This window comes from Pagrus pagrus (genome assembly GCF_965226575.1).
Source record: "Pagrus pagrus genome assembly, chromosome: 18".
Lineage (NCBI taxonomy): Eukaryota > Metazoa > Chordata > Actinopteri > Spariformes > Sparidae > Pagrus > Pagrus pagrus.
Window position 1 is genome coordinate 9,123,045 of NC_140202.1, and position 27,662 is coordinate 9,150,706.

Consider the following 27,662-nt stretch of genomic DNA (forward strand, 5'->3'; position numbering starts at 1 on the left):
TAAAAAAATGGCTTGTTATTTCATTGACTTTCGACTTGTAATGCTGTTCTGCATTATTCGTCCAAGTTTGTCAACTGATGAAGTCAGACATTTAAACTGTAAGTATATTTATATATATATATATATAAATATTTTTTTCTGAAATCTGTAGTATAGTATTTAATAATGGTTGAAGATGACAGTAGCAAATGTTTTTCAAGCAGGGAAGTCAAGATGTGTTTGTCTCATTGATCTTTTCTATTTAAAAACATAGAAAAAAAGCTGCATTAGCTGTGAAGATGGCACATTCCCCTCGTTTAGTATTAATATTTAGGTTTTTATTTAAAGCAAGTGAGCAGATTTACTGTCTGACAAAGCAAATACAGCTGGGGAAGCTTCTGCTTTTGGTGTTGTGTATTGAAAGTGATGAAGCCTCAAATACAAAAGTATAAAATACAGAGGCAGAAGTTCTGGCTACACTGTAAAAACTGTTGTTTAGATACTACTTTTAAAAAATGAGGCAACATTTTGCAAGCACTTTTTGGAAGTTAAGTGATCTTCATGTAATTTTGAGTTGGGACAATTCCCTAATATGCATTTTACAGCAAGCTAAAACAATAAGTACAGTGTACCACTGTAAAAAAAAAAAAAAAAAAAGGGTCAGTATTTTAAATAGATTGAACTTAATTGAATGAAGTAAAATTTAAAAGAAAAAAAAAAAATTTGATTTAGATGATGTTCAATTTTATTAATTTTGTCCAATTTTTCCTTTCTGTTTTAAAAGTGCAATATGCTTCAAATAATTACTTAGCTCTGACATAAATTTACCAAAACATAAGAGAGGTATTTGTTTCCAAAATGTATTTACTTAGTTGAACACCTTCACAGTACTAGAACTCCACAGCACAGTGTCTTTTACTGTGTATATAATCTTAAAGGGAAATGTTTCCCATTTTTAACATTGTCATTTGTCAGTCAACTAATGTGTTAAATGGCAATGGAATAATAACAGCTGCGCCCCAGAGACAAAGAAGATCAGCAAAAACCTCATCCGTTTTACACTATATCCCAAACTTTTCAACATGGAGGTAAGGTTGAAAATGGCCAAATTCTCCCTTTAAAACTTTTAAACATGAAATAACTTACACACCAGCTGTGCAGCTTAGAACATCTTCACAGCAGTGTATTTTACCTTGTCATCTTAAAACATTTCAACATTAAAATAAAAAAAAGCAGCCAAGTAGAACACCTCCACAGAACAGGTTATTTTTGTGTGTTCATTAAAACACCCTAATAATTTACATACCAGTAATTCTGACCTGGGACTTGGTATAAAACCTTCACAATACAACATTCTGAACATTCACTCATCTGGTTCATGAAAACCTTGAACATTCATGAGTGCAAGGCAGGCAAGTCAAGCTAACTGTCTAGGTAAGGAGCTTGTTTTTGAGGCTAATGAACTTGGAGGTTGGTTTCGGGCGCAGTGCATAGAGTCCCACAAAAAGTATTTGAAAGACCTCAAATGTTTTGGATAGTTTGGGGGGATATTGGAGATTCAGGGCGTACATTACCCCAAGGAGTAGGCAGCATGCTCTGGCCAGACTGCCAAGATCAGTAATCAATGGGATTCCCTCAATGATGATGCCCACTGCATCTGGCTCACGACAAGCATAGATCCTCATACTTTGCGTTTTCAGGTCCCCATGCACGCTGCACTCTGTTTTCCCCTGTATGAAGAATACAGTAATTAAGACAAACTGTCTCACTTGTTGCCGAAAAATAATTAGTTATGTAATGAAATTCAGATAATCTTTCAACATGACATCTGTGGAGACCACTTTGAACATTCAAGAACAGCCCTTATTTGAGACCTGGTACATTAGACTTCATATATTTTTTGAATACACCACATTATGCTTATAATAAAAGGCCTGTACCCTCTGTAGTTGAGGTAAATAAAGGCCCTAGCCATGATTGAGAATTTGTGCAATTTTCTCGGGCGTGCAATACCCTTGACTGCTATGTTTTTTAAGTGAGTGAGTTTCAACTTGTCACAATACCTTTTATTTCAACTGGTAACCATGCAACATCTTGTACAGCTCACTTGTTCTGCTGTTTTGTAACAATGTTATATTTTCAGCAGGAGGTCTGGTTAGTAAAGAACGCAGAATATTACTTGAGATTATACACAGTACAGCACGATGTGGATAATATGATAGCTGGTAGCCTATAGGCTATTAATAGCAAATATTAGGGAGATCCAGGTGTTTGTAGGTGTCTTTTTGAACTTTGAACCAGACCAACCGTTTCTCCTGCTTCCAGTATTTATTCTATGATATGCAAATCAAGCCCCACCTCCAAGGTGAAACTATTCTTCATATACAATACTTACGTAGTACTAAGAGATGAGCTCCTCTCCACTCTCCCCATATACTCAATGAGGCATCTTAGAGTCACATCTCTTTTCTTTACCACAGAGGCACTTAGGTCCTAGCATGAATAATAAAAAAATAAATCTTGCAGTCAATATCACTCCAAATTTACAATACCATTATAACTGTGGGTCTGCATTACCTATTCAATAGGACTTCAAGTCAAAAAAAAAATCAGTTAAAATCAGTTCACTCCCGTTTATTTAAGGGCTTACCTACTGTGTACCTGAAGGAGATACAAAGCTTTGTATGGGGAGGTGAACTGCTCCTCCAAGTAAATATGATGGTCTTCTGAAGAAGCAAGACAGGTAGTTCATTTATGAAAATATCAAGATGAGAGGTGCTAATACAAAGAAACATTTATTCTTTTCACGTGAACAAATGGTTTTAAAAATTATCAAGAAGGTTCAGATAGAGTTGTCACAATACCATAATTTTAAACTACACACAAACTACACACAGTGCTGGTACAGAAAAGGTCACTAAAAAGAAATCAACGCAATTGTTATGCGTTACTATTTGTGCAGCCTTGAGTTGAAAATCTGATTCTAGATCCGTTTTTTAACAGCTTCTATACTTCTGAATGCAAATTATTGTATCGTTTTGACATGTGGCGTATCAATACTTATCAATATTTCGATACTTTTGACAACCCAGGTTTAGACAAGTATATCAATAGAAAATATGTATACCATTTAGAACATTAATGTAGAAGCAAACAACTCATTTTTATGTAAAGATAGTGTAGAGTCATGATGTCCTGAGCAGAGAAAGAAGTTACACTCATCAGCCATGTGGTCAAGGTAGGGGAGCACACTGCTATCACCACTTCAACTGAATGGGGCATCAGAGAGAGAGAGAGCGAGAGAGAGACCGCCAGTAGCTTTCCCTGTTCACTCTATTGAAGTGATTGCCACCAAAGGTGCATTTACTGACTTGAAGGGGGTGAATGTTTATGCTATCACTTATTTTACATTATATATTTTTAATTAAATTACATCACTTTAAAGAAATTTGTATTCACATTGGCAATTCATGTTTTGTATATGTTTTGTATATTGACCATGATTCCATTTATAAAAGCAATAAAAGGAGAAAACATCAGAGGGGGTGAATACTTTTTATAGGCACTCTAAATATGTTACTTGCGTTATACACTTCAACCACTGTAGACAGGTGATATTCAAGTTACAGACTGAGTTTGTAATGCAATTCAATGCCATGAGATTTTTTTCTGATGCTGTTAACCTTCCAGCCACATTGCTCAGAGAACTGCTTATCTCCTCATATCAAGAAAGCCTTCAAACGGTGCACGAGGCCTTCCTCCACTCCAGACAGCGGTATTTAACTATTTATAAGTCATCACATTGTCTGCCACAGTTTTAACTGAAACAATACCTGTCAAAGACAGGACAGAGTAAAACCAAATCTCTCATTTAATCTGTCAATTTCTGTGCCCAGACGAAGCACACAGTCGTCTTCCTTGCATATGTTTACATTCCTTCAGCAAACTACGCCTGAGACCCTGGAGATTTCTCGAGGTGCAGAGGTGTTTCAAACAACTCTGCAAGTCCTAAAGAACAAAGCAAGACAGATATATAAAAGGGATCTCACAGCCGCAGGTAGCATTGCTTTCGTAAATCCAGTGGAACTCCTTCAGAGGCAGTTGGACACCATGGAGTGAAAACATTTTTAACAAAAGCAAAATTCCTAATTGGTCAACTGCTGCTATTCTTACCATTCAAATAGTCTAATAAAATCTAATAAATCCATGGAGACCAAAATCCTCATGAAGAAGATGGATGTTTTCAATTAATAAATCCCATTTCATTTCCTTAATTTCTCATGTATTAACTTTACTATGTCACTGTGCTAGAATTGTTGTCTTGTAAGGACGTGGAGCTGATTGCAGAGCTGTCTCAATGTGTTCCTGCAACACATCCAGCCATCTGTCAGCACAGTCATCTGAACAAGTACCGCTCCATATCTGGCCTCTGCAATAACAGGTAGATAACCTACGTCTTACCTTTAAATAAGTCAAAGAACCAGGACCCTTTTTATTGTTAGAAAGTAACGTGTCTTGTATGCAGTATAAGATCCAATAATGCAGACATAGGACCCTATTTTAATCGCACAACTAGTGCAAAGCAGTAGATCTACGGTGTTTGGAGTGCTGTATTGTTTCATGTATGTGCAGAAGTGGAAAGGGTTGGCTGAAGTGGAACATGAGTCAGAGTGTGGGGTGTTCATTTGTATAAAGATGATATAAATTTAAAAAAAAAAGGATAACATTTCAAATCAACTTAATGAGGAGGTGTTGCTAATGAATGAATCTGGCAAACTTGCAAAATGTTGAAACTGAAGTAAATACAATGTTATAATGCTGACAAAGTCCAGCATTTTTTAGGGGTAGCCAACAATTTTACACATTAAAGTGTGTGTACAGGTCTTCGGGAGTACTACTGCATATGTGTAAAAATCTGATTGCCTCCAGTGATGTGACTAAATTGCATTGTGGGTAATGGATTTGAAAAGGAAGAAGAATGTGTGGAATAAAAATGTTTTTTTTAATTGTCTATAATGAGTCCAACAGTGTTATAGGGGGTATTCTACATTTTTCACATAGGCTGTAGTACTCCCCAAGACCTGTAAACACTTTTATGTGACAAATTGGTGGTTACCCTTTAAACGTAACCAAAATAGTACTTGGCAAAGTGTAGCACTAGGTTATGACATGGAAGATAAAAATTTGCTGGTTCTGCTGCATTGATTTTGATCAGACTATTTGAAACGATTAATTGTGATGGTAAATTGGTGGAGCACTCTCTCTCATGCAGATGAAGGCTCCTTCTGTGTCAATTTTATTTCAGTCAACCACTATCTGTAGCAATGATTTGCTGGAAAAAGTCTCTTTGCAGCATATGGTTTTTCCCATGAAAAAAGTCCCCGCTCATATGCTCATAACAGAAAATGAAGATCTTCACTATTGTATCAGTCAAGGATAGAGTACCAAAATATTTAGCCAACCCTCAATCTGCTGACGTAGGTAAAAACTGTAGAATTCTAAACTCCTGACGACCTTCTGGAGGAAAACAAATGATTCAGGGATGCATATACTGTTTTGCATTGCAGTATTTTTGGACGCACTTCTTCATTCTTTTTGTCAGGCAAAATCCTCTCTGGGGAGCAGCCAACACTCCCTTGGTCAGATGGCTTCCAGCTAAATACGAAGACGGGGAGAAAGAACCCAAGGGTTGGAACCGAGGACGGCTCCATAATGGATTCCAACTTCCCTCGGTAATCTACAAAATCCTGGTCGGACAGACACAAAAGTGTTGGTGGAGAAATTAAAAATGAAATGAGTTCACCCTGCAAACCCAAGTTGATGTAGCTTTCCATTTATTTTTCTAACCTGTTTTTATGGCAGATAAAGTCCTCTGCAATTTAGGGAACAGCAGAGGAGTGTGAGAGATGACACAGATTACAGATGCATTTCAATAATGTGGCCTGTGCTTTAAAAGACACTATTTCCATAGCTTGAGAGAGCTTTCCAGTCATGGAATATCCAGTGAAGAAACTTTTTTTCTAAACAGCAGATAAATCAGACAATATTTGCATTGAATTTCAGTCTTAATTTATGTGTGAGTATGAGTAAGGTCCTTTCGTGGAAGAACTCACTTGTATGCAGCCTATAGTTATAATAGAGTTATAATTTTCTAGTGTTTTGTATTCTTAATAATCTTAATCCTATTTTTTGTATTCCTTATTAACGAGGTCAAATAAATAATATCTAGGATACTTAATGCATTATATAACACATTTTTAATCAGTTGCCAACGTTTTTGTTGGAGAGATATGACAAGAAGCAAGACACTTGCCAGAATGTATCACAGTCCCTTTGTTGAGTTTAAGCCATTACTCTATTTATAACATAACTTATTGAATAAAAGAATAAGATAGGTCACACAAACAAGAAAGCTATCATCCATCACAATCACTGACTAGGACATGATAGGCCTTCCCCAGATGATATGTTCATTTCCGTTAATGATCACATAGTAAACACACTGACTGATAAATGATGAGTCTATGGCTAAGGGAAACTCAAATGCACACTGTTAAAAGGTGGTACTCACTGTCATCCATTAACAAATCCTGTGTCAACAGCCACGAGAACTCAGCAGGAAAGTACTGAGCAGCTCTTCGAAAGGAAAGGATGATGTGTATTCAGATTTGCTGGTGCAGTGGGGTCAGTACCTATCTCATGACATAAGTTTCACACCTCAGAGCTCGGGCAGTGCTGCTTTTTCCATGGGGGCAGACTGTTTGGCTACATGTGAAAATGTGCATCCATGCTTTCCCATCCAGGTAAACTGAAAGCACAACAGTTCTGTATATTTTGTTGACCTGTTGTGATTTGTTCTTGCATTCTTATTACAATCCTGTATTTCAAAAGACTTCAAACATATTTTGGGAGGTATTCTCAAGACTGACACTACTCTGATATCTGTCTGTTTAATAAAAGCTGAAACCAGCAGCCAGTTAGCTTAGCTTAGTAGAAATACTTCCTGGGCTTCCTGACATTCACTGCTTTTTACCAAGATATAAAATAAAGACACAAATTGCAACACATAAAACCACAAATTGACGATTTTATACGTCCTCTCAGTACAAAAACAAATAAACTAGAATTACTGTTGTACGTCTCCGCACCCCAGTCAAGTTACTGTCCTAGAGGACTGGCATTGAATAATGTCCAAAACATTTTTCCAGAATGTTATGATGCCACCATGCATTAAATCCTTTGACCTTTTTGATATCAAATGTTATAACTTCATCAGTGATGAGTTATTGCCAAAAATGTGTTTTGTGAGTTCACAGTGACCTTAAACTCTGACCTTTGGCTACTTAATTCTATTCAGTTCATCCGTGAGCCATTGGGGACGTTTGTTTCAAACTTGATGAAATTCGTACTTGAGATATCACATTCACAAGAACTGGACAGACGGACGGATGGATGGACTGACTGATGTACAGATAGACACAAACCTGAAAACATAATGCCTGAAGCAAATTTTAAGATTAATTTTAATCCCTTTGAACAGAGCCAGGCTGGCTGTGTCCCCCTGTTTCAGATCTCTATGCTAAGCTAAGCTAAGCTTATGGCTGCTGGCTCCAGCATCATTTCAAAGGAGACATATTATGCACATTTTCAGGTTGATAATTCTATTGTGGGTTACTACTAGAATAGGTTTACATGCTCTAATGCTCAAAAACACATCAGTTTTCTCATACTGTCCAGTGCTGCAGCGCTGTATTCCCCTCTGTCTGAAACACACTGCTTTAGGTCCTTTATCTTTAGGCCCCTCCCGTAAAACGCCGTCTCCTCTGATTAGTAAGCTCGCACACGCCTCAGCCAGTACTGCTAACAACAACAGAGTAGCTTTGCCAAATTAATTCTAATGTGCCAAACTAGCTGCGAGGCATAAATTATGTGCGACATGGTGACATAGTGTAATGTCACAAGGAAACGGAATTAAAGGCGGGACTACTGGCGAGGCGTTTCAGGAGCAGTGTTTTCTGTGGGAGAGAGGACCTTCTGTTGGTGTGAACTTTGAAGATCTTTTACATGCACAAGAACATATAAAACTCTGAAGGAAAGGAAAAATAGAAAAAGCATAATAGGTCTCCTTTTAAGGGACAGATATGACTTCTATTCTTATCAAAACCTGCAAGTAAGCATATTCCCAAAATGTTAAACTATTCTGTAAAATTCTATAAATCATTTAAATGAATATATTTAGCCAAAAGTAGTTTTTAATTAATACATTTGTCTTCTCCACAGATAGATGATACTGTCTCTGGTGCACAAGGCTGCATGCCTTTTTTTCGCTCCATACCAGCCTGCTTTATCAGTTCTGGGTGTCATGTTGGACAAGCGGTGCAGCGACAACAGATGAATGCCATCACATCTTTCATAGATGCTTCGGTCGTGTATGGCCACACTCCAAAACTGGAAACTTCTCTCCGTGACCTCTGTGGCCTTAATGGGAAACTTGCAGTCAATGACCAATTCAAGGACGCCAAAGGAAGACCCTACCTTCCTTTTATAGCCACCCTGCCATCAGCCTGCCACCAGGACCCACAGGGGGAGAGAGTGGAGTGTTTCAGTGCTGGAGACAGTCGGGTCAATGAGGGTCTGCCCCTGACTACTTTGCATACACTGTGGCTTAGGGAACACAATCGGATAGCGGAGGCATTGAAACACATTAATGGTCACTGGAGCCCAGAAACTATATACCAGGAAACTCGGAAGATTATTGGAGCTCTGCACCAGGTATGTGACTACCAACTAACTAAAGCATTATTTGTATGTCAAAATGCTAACTGTTCAAAGCTGTGGTTTTTTTTAAGTTATTCTAGTTATATTGTTATATTTGTGGAAAATCACTTAACATTCTGGCAGCAATCAATAAATAAAATTTTCTGACAAATGAAAGGGAAAAAATCCAGTAACTATGGCTGTTGCAGACCATCCAACTGTCTCATTTCTGAGCCAGCTCTTCAACTGGCTCTCCTGGAAAGATTAGATAGGCTACCTGTCTGTCTACCTACTTATCTGCCTGTGTGAGTGCACCCTACCCTTTGCACTCATTACGTATGACCAAAGTCTTCCAAAGGGCCAGGCTGATGTATTGCTAAAGCTATTAGCAGGCTAGTGGCACAAGAATACAGCGTTAAATACGAACAATAGTCATGTTTGTTGTTTACGTTCATTGTGACAATGTTAGATGTTATTTTTTTTACATGTGAGTGGGACATGAGGTAGTTACATATGGTTGGTTATGGTTAGTCATGACAGCGATGCACTGCACTCCAAGCATAAAGCTTGTATGCCATGCAGCACCAGTGACAGACAGTCATTTAGCTGCTAACCCAGTCACAACAAAGCACACAGCCTGCTACATGGTAGTCAGTGTTGGTGTAGTCAGACAGTACACGCTCATGTGTTTTGGAGGAATCATTCTGGAGGGAGGACGTTGTTTTCTTTTTGTTGGATACTTTCAAAATTTAGCTTGCCCTTGCTGGTTTCTACAATCTTACCAACACCTCTGATCTAATTGAAACCTGCACTGCCCTGATATGCCAGAATAAAAAGCAATAGCTCACACTGCACATTTGCCATTGCAAATCACACATTTTCAGTATTGAATGATCTAATTGATTAATTATTTTTGCAAGCAGTCCTTTTGTGTGAGTGTTATAGAAACTCTGAAAACTGTCCATTTTGTTGTTTTTGGAAATACAAAAATGTGCTTTTTTGACAAGATCAAGATTCTTCAGTAGACACCATTGGTGAAGGCAGGAGACACAGCTGTAAGATGAAAATAAAGGCCAGTTTGATTCACAGCAATAAAGTTTCTATCGAGGAACCCAAATGATGCCTAAGGGGATACAAACTACTCCAGCAATTATGAGCGTGTTGATTTTATCACCTGCAGATGTCAGGAGTGTGATCATGCTGCAGTTATATCTTAATAAAGAAGGGCAAACTGATTTAAAAGCTATAGACAGCAGGGTTGTTTTCATGTATTGTTTTCAAGAGAGTTTTTACTTTTATGAGGCGAATGATGACTCAGGGTCATTAAAGTGTTCACAGTGAGAAGAAAAATAAACCTTTACATTTTACTATTTTTAATGTACCTTTTTTGTACATATTCCTTTTTTAATTCAATAGGGAAACACAATTCTCAAAGATTTAGTAGACACTGGTAGAGTTGCCAGTGAGTGACGAGTAACCTGTATGTGTTTGATTGACAAATAGCAAGATAAGATAAATAGGGGAAAACTGCTTGTAGTGTAACTGGGAAATTTTCTGTTGATTTAATTGATTGAGTTTAAGTCATTTAATTCAGAACTTGTTTGACCCTAACAGCTGCTGTTGTCAGTTGGATGACTGTAAGAATCAACCAGCTGTGGAGTCGACTGCTTTGCTGTCATTGCAAACTGTCAGAGGACTCTTTTACAAATCAACTCAGTGGGGATGCTGTAGTTTCCAGAATTGGAGGCGAAGTTGGCTTCCACCTATTCCCCTGAGACCGTTGTTGTTTAAAGAAGAAATAACAGATTTGTTTATATTAACAATGAATTACAAGTGAATCACATAAAGAATTATCATCGAACTCAGCTCTATTGAGTGTTTTAGCCTCTTTTAGCTCATTGTTTTGGTATCCCAGTCACCAGAAAAATGTTGATATTGTACGTTTCTGTAAACCATGGATATGTTGCAACTTTTTTTATGTTGCAACTTTATGTATCTTGAGGTTTTTCAATTTCTGTGTTATGCCAACGCTGGTTAGGTTTAGACATAAAAATCAATTAGTTAGGGTTAAAAAAAGTTTTTATGTGTTGGCTTACCTGGCTCTGTCGCCACAAACGTGGCTGGAAAATGTCCCAGTGTCTCATTAAAAACATCCAGTGGTTTCATGCTTACAAATTCCAACCCCTCCACCTCCTGACAAGAAAGTCAGCCCACATGTGATGTGAACGTGATATGGCACAACATGGTTGTATAGAAATGTTTATATGATACATATGACACGTACAAATTTGAATGTGGTTTGCAGAACTGTAAAAGTGCAAAAATTTTTCTTGGTTCACTCTCACTGCTCTCATGTTGTCATTTTCAGCTTCAGCACGCAGATTTTTTTAGTAAACAGTGTTAGGGGTAACGCGTTACAGTAATATATTTCTTTTAGCAGTAATGGAGTAATGTATTGCGTGACTAATATTTCAGTAATATATTACTACAGTTATGTCATGTAACATATATATATAAGAGGAAGACTTTTGTTTTGAGGGACTCAGTACTGCATTGTACTGGAGGTACAGTACATAGATGTCTTATTTTTCATTTGGAGTGGAAATATGATATTATATTATAATATGACATTATGATCTTGAGCGTATTTCATTTTGGGATGTTTTGGTGAAAAAAGATGGCAATTGTCTTCAGACTGAAGTGTATAAAAAGGAGACTGACAGAAATACTTTCCTTCAGTTTAGTAGTTATCTTCCACCGGTTTTAAAAAGAAGTCTTCCATATAGTCAGCTACTAAGATTAAGACACATTTGCACTTCTGATTAATCTTTTGAGCAGCATGCTCAAGATGCTTGGAAAAATTTTAAGATGAGAGGTTATGGGAAAAACTTGTTGGAGAACCATCTGAATAGAGTACGTCAAATTAAACAGTCTGATTTACTCAAATCTAGGTCAAGAGACACATCTTCTCAGAGTCCTACATTTGTATCCACCTACATTCTATATCTAAGTTTGTCAAACAAGTAGTGTCCATGTAATATGTATTATGTAGGCAAAGTAAAAAAGGGGCCATAAATAGGACTCTGTGAGCACTATTCGTAACTATGATGTTAAATCATCAGTAGCCAGGCACTTCAGCAGTCATAATCACAATTTTGAGTGAACTACATTATTGAGAGAGTGAGAATGCCTTGGAGAGGTGGTAACAGGGACAGAATCCTCCTCCAGAGAGAAGCCTATTGGATACAGTTTACTCTGATTCCAAAGGGACTGAATGAGGAGATTTCATTTACTTGTTTCCTGAGACGTTCTATGTTGTTTGTGTGACACAGTTAGAGGCTATTCTGTCGTGAGATTTTGTTTAGTTTGTATGAGACCCTGTGTGGTCCTTTGCTCTCCTTCAAAAGGATACAGCTTGCCCTATTGGCGTATAGCTGTTGTGCAATTTTGGATAACGTATAATTAGCCCACCTGTGTAGGTTTACTGTGATTTTGCCAGAATACACTCACTGAAGAAGGGTGGCTTGCCAGAAACGTCCGTGTGGCAAGAATATACACTTTGATGGGAGTGCTGTCCTTCATTTTCTTTAGGGCTATGAGCCCAGGTGTGAATGGTTGTTAAGCTGTCTGGGGAGGGAACTCAGTACTGCATTGTAGGTGGATGATAAGTAATGTTGTAGGCCACCTCCTCTGTTCAAGACGGTTGTTCAGAGTTTGACACAGATGGATTCGTTTACTCGTCTTTCAAACCATCTGTCTTCTCTGGACAAGATGTTTACTTTGTTGTCCTCAAAGGAATGATTTTCTCCTCCAGATGTAAGTGGACAGCGGAGTCTTGACCGGAGTTGGCCCTCCTGTGTTGTGCCATTAGTTTATGTAGGGGTTGTTTTGTCTACCCAATGTACAAATCTGTGCAGTCCTGGCTGCACTGAACAGCATACACTACATAGATGAAGTTTATTTTTGAAATTAAGTCAGTTTTGTTCCGTTTTACACACACAACTACAGTAATTGAATGTTGGATGCAGATTGCTGCCATATCATGGGTCACCTACACCTGAACTCATCATGCGTCGACAAAAGCAGAGCACAAAATCTAATGTGCTGCTGCTGCATTCCACAAGCTAAGCAACATTTTTTTCCCTGTGAGACATTATGTTAGATATCAACCTTGGCATGTTTTTCCTTTTCTTTTTCAAACCAGAAACTACTTCCTTAATGTTTCCTTATCCATGTCTTTGAATGGCCTCTTCTTCTAAGCTAATATCTTTTTGAACCAGAGTGCAGCTAGTGTGACTTTACTTGAAATAAGGCTCTTCATAGCAGGGCAGGAACTGTGTCAATGATTTTCAAGCCATAATCCTTCATCATATAAACAGTCTGTGCAAAGAAAAAACTAACACCAGTTAGTACAAACAGGGATTTTTCTGTCCTCTTACTATTGTCTGTCTTTATTAATGTAGAAGCTGAGGCGCTGTTGCTGCTATTAGCTTTGTGTATTACCAAGTTATCTTGGTAACAATGGATGGGAGGCAGGTTTTGCAGCAATAACTGAGTGTTGATAGCAGCTTTTTCTCTTCGCTGTAAGCTGGGAGTATTCCTTGTAATGAAGGAAATGTCACCATGAAAAATAAAACAGAATTTGTTCTAATGGAAATTACTCATTGCTTCCTCTAAAGGAGACCAGTGACCCTGGTGCTAGGCTGTAAAGATTCCAAAGCATTTCTGTGCAAAGAGGAAAATAAGTCTGTAATCTTTGGGACTTTGGGGGCTGACATTTGACAACAGCAGTGAATTAACTACTGCTACTTTGAGGTGACTCAGGGAGAAAGCCAGAGGAAAGAGATCTACAATATTAAAAAAGAGATGGGCTCACAATAATTTGTGAAGATGAAGTACAAAAGGCAGGTAGAAGATTTACATACTGTAGCTACGACCATGACCAGCTTGGAAGTGGAGTGAAAAGTGAGGCACTATCTGGTCTGACCAGCCTGCAAACCGGCGGACTGTAACACTATTGATTTTTTTTTCTTAAAAAAAAAAAAGTCTCAAAGCTGAAATTAAGAATTAAAGAAGCACTAAAGCTTCCAGTTCCTCAAGAGTTATTCATGGAGGAATAAATAATTTAACAAAAGGTTTGACTTTACTGTGCAGCTGGATGATTATTATTTTAAGACTACTATATTATTGTAAATAGGCAACAAATACACTGTTGTTTTTTTTAAAACACACATCTTGCTACAGTGTCTCATGCCCTAGTCATACATGTCAGCACATGCTCAACATCGCTCTCTACAAAACAAAAGGTTTGGCAGACTCAGCTATGAGCTTACAGTTAGTGCTGTACAAAGATGAATGAAAGAAAAAGAGATCATTTGATCCTCTACAAAGACCTACAGCATCAGCTATAATCACAGCTTTTTGAAGATTTTGTTACTCTATTGATGTTAAAGGGTAATGTTACCCTTCTCTCCACCCTCCACTCTGTTGGTATACTGTAGGTCAGAGTCTGTTACAGAACAGTGACCCCTGAGTAATTTACTAGAGCTTGACCAACTGTGGATTATTGAGGTCCATGCCAATACCAATGTAGGGAAACAGGAAAAAATTCTAATACGGATATATCGGCCAATATTCTTTTATAAACAGAATATATACATTAACACATTTTTTGGCAATGATCCCTCAAACGTGGTGAACAAACACTTGTGACAAGGATACGTTTGTGACAGAGGCAGGATATTTTACAGGTTAACTATAAACTTTATTGTGCACTGAAACAATAAACTCACTGGGAATGTAATATTAATGTAATAAAAACATATACACTGATACGATTTGTCCTTGATTCGCCAATATCGGTCAATGATATTTGCCAACCTATATAACAGTTGGGTTTTATAATTTACATGCAAATGTCATGAGGAAAGACTAACAACTAGCACTACAGAATATTAACTTCGGACAGGTCAGCTCTATTACTTTGTGGATTCGTTGATTGTCTGGTTAATCTGGAGTGTCAACAGAATGTTATAAGTTCGATGTCAGCCACTTTTGTTAACATTACATTTGTTTAGTTTATTTCCACTTTCAAGGCTATGTCCTGTGCTGCTCCATCAAGCTTTTCTTTAATAAACAACAGTCTGTATATGCCTTTAACTAATTTGGCTTTTTCTTATTCAAAAAGGTGCCCATAGTTTTTTACTTGTCTACATTTATTTGTATTTAATTTTCACATGCCCGCTACGGTGAAGTAATGTCAGTTGCTTAAATTTGAATGCCCCTGGAAGACATGGTATTTTAACTAGGCATATTTTGGAAGGCATCTGATGTACCTCTTTGTCCAAAAAAAAAAAACCGACCTAATCTGTGAACACAAAGCGTAAGTATTTGATAATCTGAGGATGAGACTAAACAATCAAATGTCTTCTCCAGGAAGTTACATTTTGTTGCTTTAAAGCTGAAATAGACAACTTTTCAACTGTCCACCCTCCTAGTGTTTCCTTGCAGGATTACTGTTGGTGCCGCTGTTGCAAAGACAATGTTGGGAACTGGCAACAGTCCAAAGCAAAAAAACAACCATAAGAATTCCAATTTAACCTGGAAACTCTGATCTCAGTGCTATGAAAAGGCAGAGTAAAGCACCTGGTTGTGTTAATAAGTAAGCAGGTTTAGTTACTTACTGATCTAGTAGAAAGAATGCTGTATTTGAACCCTCTCATGTCCCAGTATAAGGTAAAACACATATCAATAGGGGAACATAGTTTGACACAACACTGGAACTCTCCATTGAATGAATGCCCTCCTGTTCACTCTTGTTTTACCTCGGTTTCTATCACTCTCTCTCTGCCTTCTTTGTCTCCTCCATCAGTGGGCTTCCCTTTCATTTGCATTGCGACATTTAAATCCTCAGGCAGCCGTTCCCAGAAAACAAGGTCACATAAAGCCAATTTAATGTCTTGACAAGTCACTGTAAAAGGACTACTTTATAGAAGTGCTTCTGTTTACTCGTTTTTTAAGTGGTCAGGAGATTGGCGGTGGATTATTGTAAAAAGCTTTAACAGTTGGTGGGCCAGACCTGTTCTGTTTGGAGGGTTTCAATCCATTAACCAAGAGACAGGGCTGCTGAAGAACAGCTGTCAGGAAGGTAAATTCAGTAAACAAACAATAAGCAAATATGTACATTATGATGTCAATTTCCTCTTTTCACTTTCATTATACGTTATGGGCTTGTGAAAAACATATCGACAAAAATAATGCTTGGTATCGAAGAAGCAGATGCTGACATATGACTTTTACCCACTTTTCCACTTTAAGGACCACTTAACTGACACCAATTAGACCAGGGACCCCATTTGATCCCTATATTACTTGAAAATGAATTGTTCTCCTTTTTGCTTGGAACCCCTCAAGCCGCTGGACTAATGAAGTTAAGTTATCTGGTGTATTCCATCATTCTTTGTTTACATTGAAGGCAGTTGCTGTTACATTATTATCATAATTATCATTATCATTATCATCAAAGTAACTAAAGTAAATCATTGTGTCTTGTTCCAATGCTTATTTTGCATTGAAAACTGCATGGCACAAAATGTGATATGTGTGTGTTTGCATCAGTGTGATATGTGTTAAGATTCAGGTGATGAGCTGAGGCATTTTTAAATAGTGATGAGGACCGATGGAATTATCTGTGAACTGTGAACTGTACAGGTTCACAGTACAGTTGTGTACTGTGGAACAAGGAACGTATGTGCAATCAAATGTCCAGTCTCGAGATGTTTCAGAAATACTCATCTCACTGGAACTCCCATAAGGTTCCCTTTCAGCTGTACACAACATATTGTTAATAATTTAACAACATGCTTGTCATGCACACAATCCTTATCCTGATTTTAATGAATAATTATGTACGAGCTTATTTTTGCTATCTTGCTAATGCCCCTTCTCCTTTTGGCTCCCAGATCATAACCATGAGAGATTATGTTCCAAAGATTATTGGCCCAGAATCTTTTGACCATTACATTGGACCGTTTGAGGGATACGATCCAACTATGGACCCATCCGCCTCCAATGTGTTTGCCACTGCAGCATTCAGATTCGGCCACGCTACCATCTCTCCAATCCTGAGGAGACTGAACGAGAGCTTCCAGGAACATGAGCACTTCCCCCACTTGAGAGTGCACAACACTTTCTTCAGTCCGTGGAGAATAGTCAAAGAAGGTCAGTACACTCTTATGAAGCTGCCTATTGGAAATAATAACGTATCCTGCAAGCACACTAAGCACAGCATGGAAAAAATACCCTATTTAGGTCAGCTTCAGTGCTTAATATCTTTCTGTTAGTACAACATAATAATGACACATATAAGTTAGACCACTGAATAGGTATATTTTATGAGTTGAAAGGACTGCATCAGAAGGTGCATTAACTCATCTAACAGACCGCAGGGACCAATACATTCCTTATTTATTACTTGTTACATACTTATATTTAACATGGTACTTCATCTGTGTTATACACCTGCACTGTTATAGGCATACCACCAGATTCCAGAGCAGCTTCTTTCCTCTGGCTGTAAACCTGTGTTATAAAATTACAAATACATGAAACTAACACTATGTATAAATGAAAAGCAAATTCTGGTATTTGTCACCTGGATCATATTCTCATTATTGTTCAATTCAGTTAATGGGTCATACTAACTCAGCTGTAGAAATCCATGAAACATGGACTGCAGAAACGTGTATTTGTGCAAATAGTTTAACGCTCAATATGCTTTCCAAATAAACTTAAAGTCCTTGTCCAAGGTCACTTGTATTGGCTTCCCTGTGTAGAATGTATAGAGTTTGACACCAAAACCTTTCACTCTTAGAAACATAACATTCTTCTGCTGAAACTCAACTTAATTTGAGTTTAAGAAAGATAAGTACAAGCAGAGTTTTGTGACATCATGACTAGTTTTGAGTTCAATCATGGTCCAATACAGGGCCTATAAAAAGTATTCACCCCCTTGGATGTTTTCCTCTTGTATTGCTTTTGTAAATGTAATCATGGTCAATATACAAAAAATATACAAACATTATTCACGAAAAAACCTGTAAAATGTTAAAGTGAAACCAGATTTCTACAAAGTAATGTCAATTAATTAAGAATACAGAATGTAAAATAAGTTCAAGACAGTAATTAGTAGATGCACCTTTGGCCTCAGTCACAGCACTGAGTCTGTGTAGATAGGTCTCAATCAGGCTTGCACATCTGGAATCTGCAATTTTTACTCCATTTTTCTTTGCAAAACTGCTCAAGCTCTTTCAGGTTGCACGGGGATTGAGCGTGACCAGCCCTTTTACAGCCCATCTAGTCTGATGGCCAAATCAGACCAAGGAAACCTTCTTTCAGTTGACCTTGGCGTTTCCCACATGCCTTTGGGTGAACTCTAATCGAGATTTATTCTTCAACAGTGACTTTCTCTTTGCCACTCTCTCATAAAGCTTTGACTGGTGAAGAATCCTAGCAACAGTTGTTGTACGTTCTAAGTGCTATATCGTAGTCAACCGTACGTGTTTCAGTTTCTTGAAGACGTTTCACCTCTCATCCAAGAGGCTTCTTCATTCTAACTCACTGGAGGGGAGTTGCAGGCTTATGAACCCTGTGTGGGAGTGTCCTTACAGGATCATTCAGGACACGTGTGAGCTCTGAGTTTCAGAGTTGTTAGGGCTACCTGTGGGTCTTTGACCCAACTGGCCTTCATGTGGGTTGCTATGGCTAGGTGAGCCCAGGTGTGAATGGTTGTTAAGCTGTCTGGGGAATGAACTCAGTACTGCAATGTAGGTGGGTGATAAGTAGTGTTGTTGCCCACCTCCTCTGTTCAGAGACGGACGTTGGAGTTTGACATAGATGGATTCTTTTACACCAGTGGTTAGGAGCAGTTCCTGTGAAGGTAATCAAGGCTCTGCTCTCAACTTCTTCCATGTAGAGGTTGGCCACTGTTTGGGACACCGTTGAGCCAATGGTACAGCCGTGCTTCTTCCTGTTGAAACCTTCACTGTACTGGAAGTAGGTGGTTGTCAGACAGAGGTCAAGTAAGGCACAAATGTGGTCTGGGGTTCTGCTGGACAGAGTGCTGTCCTGTAGCAGGCATTTCTTCACCATCTTTACAGCTTCCTGCAGTAAAGATGGTGAAGAAATGCCTGCTACAGAAGAAATGCCTGCTACCGCTTCCTGCAGTAAAGATGAAGAAATGCCTGCTACAGCAATAAATGCTGTGAGTTTTTGATGTGGTGTTAAGTTTAACCAACCAAAGGAGTTAGGATACTGGCTAAGTGCTTGGATATGTTATAGGTAACTGAGTTGATGCTGCTGCTGATGGGTCTGGGTGTTGCTTGTTCCCTGTGTATCTTGGGAGTCCTTGATGCATGGAATGGCTTCACCATTGTACAGTCGGTAATATAATGGCCTGTAAATGGCTCTGTCCTTTTCCAGTTTTGCCAGTCTCTTCTCTGGCGCCCCAGTGACCAATGCCAGGACAGCAGAGTAACTCGCCATCTTCCGCAAAAGACTCAAGACTCACTTGTTCAGACTTCACCTCGACCCCAAATAGCATGTCTTCATGGTGTAATTGTAGGCAGGAATACTGATTAACCAGTGACTGAACCTTCCATTTATAAAAGCAATAAAAGGGGGAAACATCCAAGGGGCTGACTACTTTTCATAGGCACTGTATATATACAGTATGTCAATGTGCCCATATATATATATATATATATATATATATATATACACTCACTATGGAGCACAAGTGTATTGCTTTTATAAAAACTGCTTACTGTGTTGTAAATAGCAAATCCATCCCCAACAGTCCATTCTTCGTGTTTGCTCGAAGGAAATTGTTTGGACACCAGCGCGCCCAGGGGAAGCAGCAAATCCAAGCTTAGGAGGGATACAGAAACCTGTTTTCTAGACGGCAAAAAAGGCTATTCAGGAAAAACTGTACTCACCAAACATATATATTCTGTTTTCCTGTCTGTGTGGGATGAGGAATTGAATAAAAAATGAGCAGCGAGTCAAGTCACACAATTGCTCAGTTTTGAAGTCCAAATTGTTTAGAAATTAAAAGCATACGACAGGGGAAAAAAAGGGTATCTTATATCTGTATCTTCTGTTGCCTTTGTTGTGTCTAGGTGGAATTGAACCAATCCTGAGAGGTATTATTGGAACTGCAGCAAAAGAAGTTAGCGTAGACATGATCTTGGCAGAGGAGCTAACAGAGAGGCTAGTCGTCCTCAATGTGCCGCAGCACCTGGATCTGGCTTCACTGAATCTGCAGAGAGGACGAGATCACGCTCTCCCAGGTAAGCGCTGGGTGGAAAGATAGGGGAATTTAGTTAAGCCTGTCTAATCACAGTGACAATCAACAAATGACCTGTTTAATCCTAAAAGCTTCAAACCAGTTCCCTTATCCTTTCCTTTGTCTACACATTTAAGCCCAAATGTTCATTCATTCATACATACATTTACGCAAACCTGTCTCATAGAAATTGCATTTGTATATTATTAAATAGTTTATGCAATTAGATGCTGAACAATATAATTGCTGCCCAGATTATATTCAGAGATGTTTCATTAAGTGAATAAAATGTACTGCGTCTGAGTTGGTTGGGGCGTATGGTGGACAAGGAGCAGGACTGTTAAACCAGGGTTCACGTCCTGACCAGTCCAGATTAGGCAACAAAAGCACTTTAATTAAAGGCGCAAATATACAAATTTTAGTTGAAAACAAATATATACGCATAAATACAGTATATATACTGTATAACATCATGAACAGAAAGTGAAATAACAGTTTTGACATTATGACGTCTATGTATTGTGTTGCAGAGATATCTACTGAAGTTAGCATGCTAACTAGCTAGCCCCGACCCGTCCCTGTCCAACATTTCTGTGCCAGTAGATGCATGGCTTACCAAGCTAACTGTCTAACTGCAGCTACAGCCAGAAGTTACTCCAGTGATATGCTGCCCCCTGTTTGTTTTGGGTGTGAATTCAACAGCTGGCCGGTTCTTGCATATTGCACCTTGAAGGTTAGGGAAAGATTGTGATTTTGGTCAAAATATGTATGTCTTTAGCAACTGCAAAAGTTTTCTGTAGTGGGGGTTAGACCACGATCTTTTCCTAAGCTTAACCAAGTGCTGCCAGTGTCTAACCATAACCAAAGATGAATAATTCTGTGGTCACTGCAAGTGGATAATATAATGCAGGACTGCCTTTCTGGGGGAGAAAAAAATGACACAACTTGTTGTCAGTGAATATTTTATCAAAGGTCCAATACGTACAATACTGGCCACCTGTCAAACTAATAATCCAAGCAAATAGGGGGGAGTATACCATTAAAATAGCTGTTAACTGCTGCTAACTGAACTGACACCTAAAGTTAGGAGTATATATGTAATAACGGCCGTATTAGCTTACTCCAATTCCAACACCAGGAGAGTCTTGATGTTGTTTAATATTGGACTATCACCTCTTGAGGTACAAAGTGGCAGGGAGCTAGCTGGTTAGCATGTTAATTTCATTAGATGTCTCTACAACACAATCAGAAACATCTTTGACATAATGTCAAAACTATTGTTTCTTCTCATTCTGTTGATCATTTTGATAATTTTTTGAATATTTTAAACTTAAAATCTTACATATTGCTATCTTAGATATGCTCAGTGTCAATATTTTATGTGACTTGCCTGGGACACAAATAACAATACTTTCTTAATACATTCATCGAAAAGATAAGAAAGTTGTACTGTTGCTCATTAGTTGTACATAAATGTAATTTCTAAGAGACAGGACGATTAACAAATCATGTCTGTAAAATCATTCCAAATGAGGTAGCCGGCTTGGCTACTCAAAGTCTTGAATGTGCATGCTCTATAGGCCCCAGAAAGCAAAAGCTCCCAGTACTTCTTTTGTTTAATGCAACACTGAGCAGCTTTCACAGAATTTAAAGTGCGTGTAAAGCAGCAAAAAAATTGTGTTATGAGTTTGTCACACCACAGTAACATGTATCATTGACCACTGAGCCAAATTTGAAAGATTAAAAAAATTGCTAAGTATATAAAATTAGGTCTCAAAATCATGGAAAAACAAGCACTTCTCTCTGCTGTGAAACGCTGGGGGCGTGTCAGTTAGAGGCGCTGGAACCACGCCCACCGCGGGAGGGGAGCCCTCTGTGTACAAGGACGTAGCCTAGCAACAATGGAAGCTAGTGCTAGCAGCATCGTCTGAAGGACCCAGCCCTACCTGTTTGAGCCATCAGAGCCAGAAACTGACTCTGAGTCCGACACTGATAGTGCTCAGCCTCGTTCCTCACAGTCTCCATCAGAATGGTAATTTATTTCCCAGTAATTAAAACCCCAGTCTACATATAATTCCTTGTCATAGCTATATTGGTGCACATAAAATATTACCTGTGGATTATCATTGTGCTGTCAGATGGACTCGCTCAGGGAATCAGGCCAAATCATGTCATGATTAAATGCAAAAACATTTGCTAACATTACATGGGCACGATGTAAAATCACTTCCAGGATTTGCACCTTTAGCAAAATGCATTTAATTAAACGAATACAATATTTATAACATAAGCACACACTTACACTGGCGGCACGTAATGCCGGTGGGCGGAGATGAGAGCACCTACTGTCGGCGGGACAGAGAGGATCGGTGGCGGGCACCATTATGTGCCCGCCATCGATCTTCTCCGTCCCCGGCTTGCATCCTCCCGTCCCGCCGACAGCGGCTGCTACCATCACGGCCACCGGCATTATGTGCCCGCCACCGGAGATGAGAGCACCTGCCGTCGGTGGCGGGCACGTAGTGCCGGTGGCCGTGATGGTAGCAGCCGCTGTTGGCGGGACTGAGGGAATCGGTGGCGGACACGTAATGCCGGTGGCCGTGATGGTAGCAGCCGCTGTCGGCAGGACGGGAGGCTGCAAGCCGGGGATGGAGAAGATCGTGGCGGGCACGTAATGCCGGTGGCGGAGATGAGAGCACCTGCTGTCAGCGGGACAGAGAGGATCGGTGGCGGGCACATCCTCTCTGTCCGCCGACAGCGGCTGCTACCATCACGGCCACCGGCATTACGTGCCCGCCACCGACAGCAGGTGCTCTCTCTCCGGTGGCCGTGATGGTAGCAGCCGCTGTCGGCGGACGGAGAGGCTCGGTGGCGGGCACGTAATGCCGGTGGCCGTGATGGTAGCAGCCGCTGTCGGCGGACGGAGAGGCTTGGTGGCGGGCACGTAATGCCGGTGGCCGTGCTGTAACTATCGGGGGTAAAGTGGACACTGCAGAGACTGGTGTAGGTGGTGATTTTGAACTCTCCACAGTAGCTCCTCTTGACAACATCGATCCACCATTTCCTTACGTTGTCTCGGTAGGAGACTTAAATAAGCTAACTGAGCCGTTACCCTGGCCTGCACACTGTGGCATCCAGGAAAGATGCATGAGCTACGTGGAGGAGACATGACTGGCTAGCTAGCTGCAAACTATCATAAGCGATGCTATCCGAGACTCGAGAGCTAGCGGAAAACCACCGAAGCTAATGCACTGAACGTATTTATACTGCTTCCGCAGCAGGGCGGGGTTTATGCTAATCGCGGCTATGATTTCTGACCCGCCCATTAAATCCTGAACACAGAAATGTTGAAATACAGTTTGGCAGCCTAGCTCAATAACTAAATTAAAAATGGCTGAATGGCTTTTTACATGTTTTAAGGAAATACATTTATAACCTATTTAATGTGTTTAGAAGAAAATGGCAGAATTTGCTTTACACGGACTTTAACAGGGCCCCAACTTTGAAGCTGTGTCCAGTTCTCATTAAAGGTCCATGGGCCTACCAGCACCTCTTAGGCTCACAATTTCACACTTAATATCTAATTCATTAGAAAACCCCTTATTTGCAACCACACACTGACAACAATACCCCAAGAGGTCAGAGTGCTGGCAAAGAAATAGTCTGACACATAACCCTCAATGAAACCACAACACTTGATTTTACACTTGAGTTTTTGTGCAGGTTAGACAAATGAGATATATACCATGTCATTTTAAGATTTAGAGGTTCCGTAAGGTGGTTTGTAATCTTTGGACAGCTAACCGGTTGTTTCCCCCTGCTTTCAGCTAAGCTAAGAAAACCATCTTGTAGCTCCACCTTCTTAGGCTATTGCACAGATGTGGAAGTAGCATCGATCTTTTCCTCTGCTCTTGAAAAGACAGTCCAATGCAAATAAATATGAAATTTTATTGTGCTGAAATTACTTTTCAGGATACAATGATTGGCGATCATTCTGTGGACTGAAGAGCATAAAGACACTGGATGATTTCAAAGAGGTTGTGAGAGATGACAGCGTCACTGAGAAGATATTAAAAATATACAAGCATCCTGACAATATCGATGTTTGGCTTGGAGGGCTTGTTGAAAACATGTTGCCCGGCTCAAGAACAGGTCCCCTCTTTGCTTGCCTGATCGGAAAGCAGATGAAAGCGCACCGTGATGGCGATAGGTTAATTTATATTTGATATACATTTTTAAAAATGCAATGTATTGATATTATGTATTATGTATTTTAAATGGAGGGATCAACCATTTGATTTTTTTTTTTTTTTCAGGTTTTGGTGGGAGGCTGAAGGTGTGTTCACCAAGCAACAGAAGGCTGAACTTTTAAAAGGTTCTCTGTCCCAGATCATCTGTGACAACACCGACATAAGAGAAGTCCCTCCGGATTCTTTCAGGCTCGGGAAGTACCCCTCTGATCACATCTCTTGTGATTGTATACAGTCTATGAATCTGGAGGCTTGGAGAGAGGAGAAGAGCCAAGGTGGTCTAGTCATAGTCTTAACATTTAATAAAATTACTCAGATTCCTTTTAATTTTATTGTTCCACTACACATTAACATGAAACACTTTTATCATTCAATTCCAGACTTAGAACAGTGTGGCACTCCAAGAGCAATAAAGGATGGGGATTTTATTTTGTCCTCTATACCTGGCAAACTGGTTGCTCAGTACTCCTGTTTCCATGGTTTCAAGTTAAGGGGTGCAGCTGCAATAGTTTGTGAGGGAAAACAATGGAGTGGTCAACCCCCACAATGCACAGGTATGTGAACTATTTCTGCCACCGATTTGTTTCATATAATTTGTTCGTGATGACTCAGTTCTATTGTCTATGTGGAGTAGGTAAAATTCAAAGGGAGATTCCACTGTCAGCTGGTTTACAGCATATCCCTATTTTTGTGCTGAATATTGAAACATACACAGATGAGCCTGGGAAGGATTTGTTCATAAACCATAGATGTGCATCAGCACATACAGTATCTATCCTTGGTCATGCAGTCAGTCCTGCATTGTTGTTGTCTGACTGGAGCTTTACTGCTATCTGCTGACATGAATAGATAAGGGAAATGTTCTAGCAGGAAATATGTTGGGAATATGGGTACTTTAGGATGTGAACCATCTGCCTGTGAGTCTAAATCTCAGTGGAATTGTTAAACTGCATTTTATTATCCCCACATTCAACAAAAAGCACTAAGCTGGATGTACTCTAAATGCCACCCATTTTTAAGCAGCCATTTATGTCAGAGTAGTATTAAAATCCCCGCAGAGACCTGGAGTTGGGTAATTTATCACAGGGAACAGAATGTCTCCTCAGAAACTGTTTTGAAAATGTTCTCAATGGTGTTTTCAGGTGTTTGTGGGGATGTGGAGGAAATCAAATTCATCAATCAATCTAAACTAAGGATGAAAACTGAAGATGTTTTCTTTTAATTATAATCAACATAACTCGTATTTTTGTCAAGCAACTAGTAATTTTAAGAAAATGCTTATAAATTTAGAAAAAATCCAAATCTATGGGAACACAGTCCAGTATGTCAATAACTCTCTACTCTATGAGATACAGTATATGTTGTTATGGGATTCAAGTTCATATTATTTTCAAATGATGAGAAAAGGAAAAAATAATATTTTTACTTCATTCCCAAAGCTTGATTTGATTAACTTTTAACTACTCCTTAGTTAAATTGCGTTGTCATTGGAGAGAAAAGGTATTGATGTCACCAAGAAATGAAAATGGGTCTCAAATATATTGGCATTGCTCTGGCAGTCTGATAATTTTTCAGCAGACACCATTAATGGCTCAGACTTTATTTCCTATTGATCTTTTGCTTTTATCAACAAATGGCATGACCATGACCATTCAATGGGTCTGTGATGAACACAATTTTAACTCATCATTATCATGGACAATCAAAATATTCTTTTAACACAGCCAACAGTCTTGCTCATGCCTAGGGCATGATGAATTCCCTACCACATTATTTTAATGGTTATAGAGCCGTTTTGGGCACTCAACATACCTGATGTCCCCGTAGGTTAGGTTTAGCAAAACAAAAACAAAACTGAAATAATTTTATTTGGTAAACAAAATCTACTTGATGGATGTGACAGCGCCATTGGTTCCCTTAAGTCTTACTGTCATCCTTTTGCACGGAACCTTGGTGTTATCTTAGAGAGTGACTTTACAATGAGAGTTTGACAAGCAGATATCCTCCATAGTCAAAACAAGCTTCTTCCAAATAAGGTTGTTGGCAAAAGCAAAGGTTTATCTCCCAAGACATGTATTTGAGAAATTAATTCACACCTTTATTACATCTCGTTTAGATTATTGTAATTCCTTGTTTGTTGGCCTTGACCAGAAAGCACTGCGCCGCTTGCAGGTTGTTCAAAATGCGGCTGCCCGCCTGCTAACTGGAAAGAAAAAACGTTAGCACCTAACTCCTGTCCTTGCATCTTTGCACTGGCTGCCTATTAATTTTAGGATTCAGTTTAAAATTTTATTAATTGCTTTTAAATGTATGAATGGTCTGGCACCACCTTATTTATCTGAGCTTTTACAGTTGCACACCACTGCAAGGGCACTCAGGTCATCTAACCAGCTGCTCCTGGCAGTACCCAGGTCCAGACTCTCCACTCGTGGAGACAGAGCCTTCTCAGTCGCAGCTCCTAAGCTGTGGAACAGCCTACCTCTCCATGTTAGAGCTGCACAGTCTGTTGAACATTTTAAAACACTCCTAAAAACGTATCTTTTTTCCTTGGCGTTCACTCCCAGCTAAGCAAACAATCTTGGCTCTTTCTTTTTCTCTATCCCTCTCTCTCTCTTTTTACTCTCTTTTTATTCTCTCTTTTTAATCTAAATTTGTTTTAAATTGACTACTGTCCCTTGTGTTGTTTTTGATTGTTTATTGTATTATTGTTGTTTATTGTTTTTGTGATTAACTTTGTTGTGCTTTTGCAATTGTACAGCACTTTGGTCAACTGAGGTTGTTTTAAATGTGCTTTATAAATAAATTGTGACTTGACTTGACTTGACTTAGGTTTCATGATGATGAGATGCTAAGCTATGCTGGTTGACTGCCATTAACTGGATTGATTGTTAGCTGTGTGATATTACAATGACCTTGTTGTTTGTTTACAGGGAGTCATCACGAAAACGTTGACAGCTGAACCAGAAATGCTTCGTAGTTACATAACCAAGCTCAGGGAATCATTGCTATCCTTGCTCTCTTTCTTTATATGTCATGATTTTGCAGATTAAGAGTGTGTTTTTGTAAACATTGAATGAGACACCTTTTAAAACATGAACCTCATATTCTGGAATCTGTTTAACATATGGTAAACTTTAATTCTGTCTCTTGAATTGCAGTTAGTTGAATGTTGTTCAATAAAAATATATACACACTCAACTATAAATCAAAGGACGTGTTATCATGCTTTCCTTACATTGCACAATTATACTGAAAATATTTTATTTGAAATTCCTTTCTTCAGCGCAGCTTTCTCTGTGTCACATTCACATTTGACCATAATGACAAACATG

General features: G+C 39.1%; 1 protein-coding gene across 1 annotated transcript; it reads left to right on the top strand.

The window, feature by feature from the left end:
- On the top strand, positions 1 to 27,518 carry tpo (thyroid peroxidase). Its single transcript, XM_084380782.1, has 13 exons — positions 1 to 98; positions 3,670 to 3,754; positions 3,876 to 4,036; positions 4,291 to 4,420; positions 5,582 to 5,711; positions 6,582 to 6,782; positions 8,260 to 8,751; positions 16,698 to 16,956; positions 19,914 to 20,084; positions 24,053 to 24,290; positions 24,397 to 24,605; positions 24,711 to 24,884; positions 27,261 to 27,518. The coding sequence occupies exons 1-13, from the start codon at positions 8 to 10 to the stop codon at positions 27,287 to 27,289; spliced, it is 2,370 nt and encodes a 789-aa protein (XP_084236908.1). The 5' UTR covers positions 1 to 7; the 3' UTR covers positions 27,290 to 27,518.
- Positions 27,519 to 27,662: the final 144 nt, after the last annotated feature.